The sequence below is a fragment of the Labrus bergylta genome, chromosome 9 (genome assembly GCF_963930695.1).
Source record: "Labrus bergylta chromosome 9, fLabBer1.1, whole genome shotgun sequence".
Lineage (NCBI taxonomy): Eukaryota > Metazoa > Chordata > Actinopteri > Labriformes > Labridae > Labrus > Labrus bergylta.
The window spans coordinates 25,485,280-25,492,807 of NC_089203.1; the positions used below are offsets into that span (position 1 = coordinate 25,485,280).

General features: G+C 42.1%; 2 protein-coding genes across 4 annotated transcripts in view; one reads left to right on the forward strand and one right to left on the reverse strand.

Moving 5' to 3' along the window:
* The first annotated feature begins 127 nt into the window (after positions 1–127).
* nipsnap3a (nipsnap homolog 3A (C. elegans)) lies at positions 128–2,461 on the forward strand. Of its 2 annotated transcripts, none has more exons than XM_020655529.3 (6): positions 128–283; positions 1,114–1,321; positions 1,427–1,588; positions 1,680–1,829; positions 1,918–2,004; positions 2,093–2,461. In XM_020655529.3, exons 1-6 carry the CDS (start codon positions 212–214, stop codon positions 2,167–2,169), a joined length of 756 nt encoding a protein of 251 aa, XP_020511185.2. In that variant the 5' UTR covers positions 128–211; the 3' UTR covers positions 2,170–2,461. The 2 variants fall into 2 exon arrangements, with proteins under 2 accessions (XP_020511185.2, XP_029137386.2); XM_029281553.2 differs by having other exon boundaries at positions 159–283; positions 1,081–1,321.
* A 577-nt stretch (positions 2,462–3,038) lies between these two features.
* Positions 3,039–7,528, reverse strand: part of abca1b (ATP-binding cassette, sub-family A (ABC1), member 1B) — a 38,512-nt gene continuing 34,022 nt past the window's right edge. For both annotated transcript variants that reach the window (XM_065958877.1, XM_065958876.1), the window contains 6 exons: positions 6,885–7,026; positions 6,509–6,643; positions 4,885–4,988; positions 4,669–4,761; positions 4,318–4,561; positions 3,039–4,170 (listed from right to left, as the gene is read on the reverse strand). In XM_065958877.1, the coding sequence (XP_065814949.1) occupies positions 4,018–4,170; positions 4,318–4,561; positions 4,669–4,761; positions 4,885–4,988; positions 6,509–6,643; positions 6,885–7,026 (871 nt within the window). In that variant the 3' untranslated portion in view covers positions 3,039–4,017. The remainder of the gene's footprint in view (positions 4,171–4,317; positions 4,562–4,668; positions 4,762–4,884; positions 4,989–6,508; positions 6,644–6,884; positions 7,027–7,528) is intronic.

The following is a 7,528-nucleotide window of genomic DNA, read 5'->3' on the forward strand; positions in this document are numbered from 1 at the left end:
CATCAGACTTTTATACATTTAGTTTTAGCAGTTAAATAAAATATTTGTAACTCAACACACTGTCCAACGAATTGAGAAAAAACGTTTTTGGTGAACTTCGTACACGTTTTTAGTCTATATGAAGAGTGAGACCTCTGTATCCCAGAGGATCTCTGTGTGCAGTATAACTTCCTCTGTAGTGTTCGTATTTTTCTGTCACTTCAGCTCCAACATGATAAAGTTCAGGTGCTCCGCTCTGAGATCAGCTGCAGCTCTCTTGTCACCTGTTACACCTGCAGCTCAGGTGAGTTCAGCTCTGATCGCAAACAATCCTCTGACTCAACTTTTTAACTAACCTATACCAACTACAACCAAACCATTAACTAACAGTGACCTCACCTAACCAACTTTAACCTTAGCTCCACACACACACACACACACACACACACACACACACACACACACACACATCATCATCCGTGCATCTGACTGTCCGAGTTTGACTCTAGATTATCAAAGTATGCATATTTTGTACTGTTTTTTACATGTTTTTTTCACTGTGTGTGTGTGTGTGCGTGTGCGCGTGTGTGCGTGCGTGTGTGCGTGTGTTGATCTTTGTACCGATCAGAGTAAAAGGTCAAAATGTGAAGTTTAAGATTAACCAGCTGAGAGGCCTCTGAACTCAGACTGATGCTCTGATACCCTGTGGATTGGAACACACACACACACACACACTCACTCACTCACTCACTCACTCACTCACTCACTCACTCACTCACTCACTCACTCACTCACTCACTCACTCTTCTGGAGACTCAACTTTGTGGAGTTTTGTCTTCACTGACAGAAGAGTAACAGTAACACACTGACACGTGTCATAATGTCGTATAACCACTAGATGCCAGCAAACACATGATTAACAGAGACTTACTGACCTGTGGTGATTGTTGTTCTATGGTTGTAATAATGTTGATACTTGGCAACAATAATTTAGACAGTGTGCAGGAGTTTGATTAGAATTTTTGACATTAATACATTTTGAAAATAATCTCCTTTTTCTTTTTTTTCTGTCAGAGTGACACCTCTTATTTTTTCTGTCAGAATAAGACCTCTCCACTTTGTGTTCCTCTGCAGCGCTGCCTGCGCTTCTCTTCAGCTCCCCAGCAGGAACACTCTACCTTCTATGAGTTCCGCACCTACAGCATCCACCCTCACCTGAACTCCGCCTTCCTCCAACTGACCAATGAGAAGATACACCTGCGCACCTCCCACTCACAGCTGATTGGCTACTGGAGCATTGAGTATGGCGGCCTGAATAAAGTCTTCCATATATGGAAGTATGGTGAGGTTATCATTCTTCTTTTGAGTCTTTTTGTTCTTCTGGAGGTTTGAAATGTGTAACACTATTCCCCCCTCCTCTCCCCCTCTCCCCCCTCCCCCCTCCCAGACAGTTACTCTCAGCGGGCAGGTGTTCGCTCCGCCCTCTCTCAGGATCCATCCTGGCTGTCAGATTACATCTCAAAGGCGATCCCGATGTTGACATCTCAGGACAATGAGGTCACCTACATGCTGCCTTGGAGTCACCTGCAGGCGCCTCCACAGGAAGGCGGTAAGCCCCCCCCACACACACACACACACACACACACAATGTGAGCTCTCTTTTATCTGATGACATCATAATAACCTCAGGTGTGTTTCAGGTGTGTACGAGCTGGCTTCCTACATGATGCATCCCGGCGGGCCGGCGGTTTGGGGCGACACCTTCCAGGCCTCGATCAACTCCCATGATGCACCGGGGTATGGCAAGTTGATTGGAGCATTCCACAACGAGTTGGGACCGATGAACAGAGGTATACTGTGAAAAATAAACAACTAATATGTATGTATGTCGATGATGTCACTGACTGTGTGATGATGTCATTGTGTCATGTCTTGTAGTTCACGCCCTCTGGTGGTTTGAGAGCGCTGACCGGCGGGCTGAGCTCCGACACAGAGCTCACACTGACCCACGTGTGGTTGCCGCAGGTGAGACTCCGCCCACATCGACCTGTAGAGAGAGTCGTCTTTATTGAATCTGATCCAGTGTCTCTCTCTCTCTCTCTCTCTCTCTCAGTCAGGGGCAGCGTCGTTCACCTGGACTCTCAGGAGAACAAACTCATGTTCCCCCTCCCCTTCTCTCCTCTAAAGTAACTTCCTGTCCTCACACCTGTGTCTCCATGGTAACAGGGAAAAACACTTCCACAAAGTCAAACTGATCCTCCCCCCCCTCACAAGTGAACAGTTTAATTAACACTACTGATCCTCCTTTTTAATGTATAGAAGAACCTGGCAGGCAGTGTGAGTGACATCAGCAGGGTCCAATAGTGAGACAGTGGGCGGAGCTTAACACGTTTACATTTAATTTTACAGGCTGTCCCTTTAAATCTCAACTGTGCTGTTTGAGTGCAAAACACCTGAGATAATAAATTGAAATGTGAGCATGTGTTGTCTATTGATCTTTTTTTAAATAATATTACAAACATAACTTTATTTATTCTTCATGCAGAGATAAGCTGACAAGTTTGTTTTAGATATAGTCCTTTAAACTATATAGCCCCTCCCCCCAGGAACCTCACATTCGATCTATACACTTTATACTAGAGTTGTTAAGATACCAGAATTTTAAACTTCATGAGATTCTAATGACAATCCAACGATGTGTCAGACTGCTAAATGCCCATTTGTGTGATTGTGTGATCTGATGCAAAAATCCCAAATTTGCAAAGGCAGTTGATGGATTTATTCATCTCCTGCACACCTGTTTGATGAAATAGATTTTTTAGATTATAATTTTTTCCCTAAAACTAACCATTATTAAAATGACTAATGAATGTAATATGTACAAATCTAATTTTGACAACCTCAGAAGGTCGAGTCACCTTTGGAGAGTGAGTATCTGTAATTAATCTGAATAATAAACCACAGTCAGATTATATAATCTGTGATGTTAAACACACATCTGTATTTCTTCAATAACTACAATTTGTGAATTTCAAAATAAAGACGAGATGACAGAGACATCAGATTTGTTTCTTTTATTTTGAAGGTCAGGAACAGATCCTCTTCATCAGCTTTAAAAAAAAAAAAAAAAAAAACGACCACGTGTCAGTGCAAACACTTAAAGTGCTGAAGAGCTGATCTCTTGGCGAAATCAATCGACGAATCAATTGGTGATCAGCTGTTTGCAGGAATGTTCAATACTCAGGATGTAACGATACCTCGCGATACAATTGAAAAACAACACGAGGATTTAAATTGATTTGAAAATAATATACTTTGAGATACTGCTTTTCCAGCCAGAAGAGGGCGTCAAAGAGACATTAGGAAAAGTATATTTTTCTGTTTTTTTTTCTGTCAGAGAATTGAAATGAATGGACCATATTTCTTCATGAATTAATTTAAATCTTGTGTCGTTGTAAAAACAATAAAATAATTTTTAAAAAAGGTGATAAAATCGCATCATGAACAAGGTATCGTCTTGTGAGCTGAGTGTATAGTTACATCCCAAATGAATACTGTGCTGTGAGGAGCTGATGAGGTATTTCTCCCAAACTCTACCAATCTGTTTTTTTATCTCTCTTTTTTACAAAAACTATAAAATCAATATACCGATCACTGATTGGCTGTTAAACAGGAAACAGTGATGTTACATGGATTAAACGGAAACATAAATAAAACTTTAAAAACGGAATCAAACGTTTTTTTTTTTTTTTAAATCTTCTTAGGCCACTCTTTGACGTTTGATTGGTTCTTCATGTTCGACCTGATCAGCTGATCGGCAGCGATCGATCACAACAACTTATTCAAGTGTCTCTTAACGGTCACATGTTCAACGCCGGCTGCGCGCTGAGAACACGATAACGGTTTGCATTGACTGGCATGAGGCAGCTGGTGATGCTACCAAGTTCTAAATCACTATGACATCACAGCGGGGAGGCGGGGGCGTCCGCTCTGCTCGGTGTAGAGTCCTCTTAAACATGGACATGCGTGACCACACGATCACATGACGCTCTCGCTTACAGAGCTGTGCCCCTCGGCCGCTCCAGGGGCGGAGCTAAGAGTGGGGACTTCGATGGAAACCTCTTTCCGTCTCACCGAGGCGTCTTTGGAGTGATAGTCGTCACTCTGGTCCTTTGCAAAGTTTACAAACACCTGAAAACAAACAAACAGACGAAACAATCAAACAATCGAACAAGCAAAACAAAACCGAAAGAGGATTCTGGTTTTAACAGATCCTTAATAAACCAGATGATGATGTCACTGAGGCCACGCCCCTTCTCATACATGCGACGTTCATACCTGGTCCAGCGTGGTCTGAGTGACGGAGTAGTCCTCGATGCGGAGCGTCTCCTTGTTCTTGGCGAGGATGGAGAAGATGTGAGTGAGCGAGGTGAGGGAGGAAGGCAGCTGGTATTGCAGCATGTTGCGGTGTTTCTCTTTCAGCGTGCTGCCACACAGCTCGCTCTCGATGAACTTCATGACGGGCTGCAGGTCGGGATCAGGCCCGGCCACCCGCAGGATGATGGTGTACCCGTCGCCAAACCTGAAAGAAAAATGACACGTGCGTCACTTACAGGGTTTAATATTCATGATCATGTTTTTTTTTTTTACCAAACAAAATGAAGTAATAAAGAGATGAGTCAGTGTTACCTGTTCTTCAGGTGTTGGACGCTGCCAAGACACCTGAACCTGCCGTTCACCATGATGGCCATCCTGGTACACAGAGCCTCACACTCCTCCATGCTGAGAGACACACACACACACACACACACACACACACAGTTAGTATACGACCAAAGGCCTGTGTGAGGTGAGGATCGACACTCTCTTGAAAGAGGTCCAGTGAGGACACAGTTTGTCTCTTACCTGTGCGAGGTGAGGACGACGGAGCGCCCCTCCTTGATGACGCTGTGTATGCAGTTCCAGAGGGCGCGGCGAGCTTTGGGGTCCATACCAGTGGTGGGCTCGTCCTGTAACGAGGAGAACAGCCAGGTTAAGGTTGGCCCACAGGTGAAACAGGAAGCAAAGACTGAAGGTGAGGAGGAGGGGAAGGAGGTGCATCCCTGCGTTCTCTCTCTGACTCCGACTCGCTGGTTTAAACTTCTTCTTCCGTCTTCATAAACTGCAGCAGCTCCTTTTAATTCCCCTCTGTTATACACCCCCCCCCCCGCCACCCCCCTACAGTGCCCACCACCACCTCTAAATCCTGCCTGTAAACACATCGGCTGCTCTCTGATTGGCTGACTGAGGTCTGATGCCGTTGTGTAACTGTAAACACACAGAGAACTTTTAACTCTTCATCAGCACACTGCGTCTCAAACAGGGAATATGAAGAAAGGAATGGCTCCGCCCACAACATGACAACAGCGGCCATTTTCCGCTGACGATGTTTAAATGTTTATGACTCAATCAAACAATGAATTAGAGTTTAACATTTCACTGCGTTTTTAACGATCAAAAACTAAAAAGATGATGAAACTTACAAAACGGTAAGTGTCGCGATGCAGGGTTCAGGAAATGATTCGACCGCTTGTTTTTAAACTATGTTATGATCAAAAAGTACCAAAGTTTAAAATATAAAAACTACATCTATTTAATAAGACAGGAATAAATAAATCAGAAACTGCAGACTAACTCTTGCATACTGTATATATATATATATTTATTTATTTCTCGTTTACTGCACATAGTTCTGTTTATATCTGTTTACATCTGTTAGTCCGATCACTGTCCACTCATATCGACTCTTTTATATTTTATATTTTGTATTTTTAAGTTAAATTAAGCTTTAAGTTGTATTTAAATTGACACTTTATATTTAGGTTAAAATGTTTCGTACCTGCACTGTTGTTATTTTACTGCTCAGTGTGCCTTTGAATTGCCCCCTGGGGACAAATAACGTTTTTTGAATTGAATTGAATTGAATACTGTCTAAATTGCACAAAAACATTTAAAAAGTTTCTATATGGAAAAATATGGAAATATTTTCTATAGAGTTTATACATTGTGCAGTTGGTGCTGTGGTATCAAATGTGTATCGATACAGTTTGATTTTTACTTAAATCATATCAAAGTTTAAAATTCTGGTATCGTGAAACCCCACATAAGGTAACACTAAATGTTTTTATAATTTTGTTTTCTTACAGTGTCTAAAATGCTCAGGATGTTGTTTAAACTGAAATACGACCTGATGGTTTTTCATGCGTTTTTTTTTTTTTTAGTTGCGGATCATTAGGATCAGAAACAATATGATTATTAGATTTACTTATGTTTATGAAACTTTCAATGGACACTGACATTTCACACTGAGTGATGTCAGAGGAAAATGACCACCGTGTGAATATTCTGATTCACTATAAAACTGTTTTAAAAAAAATCCAAAGTTTATGGATCTCTGTTTTAGGATTTCAGTAAAATAACGTGTGTGTGTGTGTGATTGTGTGTGTGTGTGTGTGTGTGTGTGTGTGTGTGTGATTGTGTGTGTGGTTACCAGGAAGACGACAGGTGGAGCACCAATCAGAGCCATGGCTGTAGAAAGCTTTCTCATGTTTCCTCCGCTGTAACTTCCTGCTTTCTTGTCAGCGTACTTCACCAGACCCAACTTCCTGATCCCCCACTCTGCCACCTGTCAATCAAACACCATCATCTCAATCATCATCATCATCATCATTTCAATTGTCTAGCCATGAAGCTTTTTTCTTCCTTTATTTGTTTTGTCCTGTCAGAAAACAGTGTGACCTCAGTGACCTCCATAGTGTAGTGTGTGATACAGTGTGTATTTGCACTCTGTGTGTGTGTGTTTGTGTGTGTGTGTGTGTGTGTGTGTTTGTGTGTGTGTGTGTGTGTGTGTGTTGACTCAAACTTACGTCACACACTTCCTTCTCGGGGACTCCTCTGAGCACGGCGTACAACTCCAGATGTTCTCTACCTGTCAGCAGCTCGTTGATGGAATCAAACTGAGGACAGTAACCCATTTTCTGATGCACCTCGTCTATCTCTCTCAGGATGCTGCACAAACACACACACACACACACACACACGTCATGTTGAGCTCTTAAATTCTTTAAACACTTTTTCACACACGACAGAGAAGAAGAGGACCCTCTCTGTGTGTGCTGTGGCCCTGCAGGGTCCCTGAGCCGCAGGTTGAGAACCTGCTGTAGCTGTAAGATTAAGAGATGAAGAAACACGTCCCTCTGATTCATTTGAATTAATAAGCTTAACGAGGAACAAACCAGAACAGCAGCAGCAGCTGAGCTCAGATTAAACACATTCACAACGAGCCGCGCAGACAAAATCAGCTGATCACTGTCAATAAACACACATGGCTTTAATTAAACCCTGATGTCATTCTAAATAAACAGGTAATAGTTCAATTTCATTGAATGAGTATGAATTATACTGAAATTTTATATTTATTTTAAGAAGATTCCTGGAGAATTTCCTGAAATATCTGTTCAATGTGGATAAATAATTAAGACAGAAATTAAATTAAAAGAGTTTCAGTTAA

Bases quoted from the DNA above. Each gene is read 5' to 3' on its own strand.
- nipsnap3a (XM_029281553.2), top strand. From the start codon at position 212: ATGATAAAGTTCAGGTGCTCCGCTCTGAGATCAGCTGCAGCTCTCTTG. The intron at 1,322-1,426 runs GTGAGGTTATCA...CCCCCCTCCCAG, and splicing joins CTTCCATATATGGAAGTATG to ACAGTTACTCTCAGCGGGCA. The intron at 1,830-1,917 runs GTATACTGTGAA...CATGTCTTGTAG, and splicing joins GTTGGGACCGATGAACAGAG to TTCACGCCCTCTGGTGGTTT.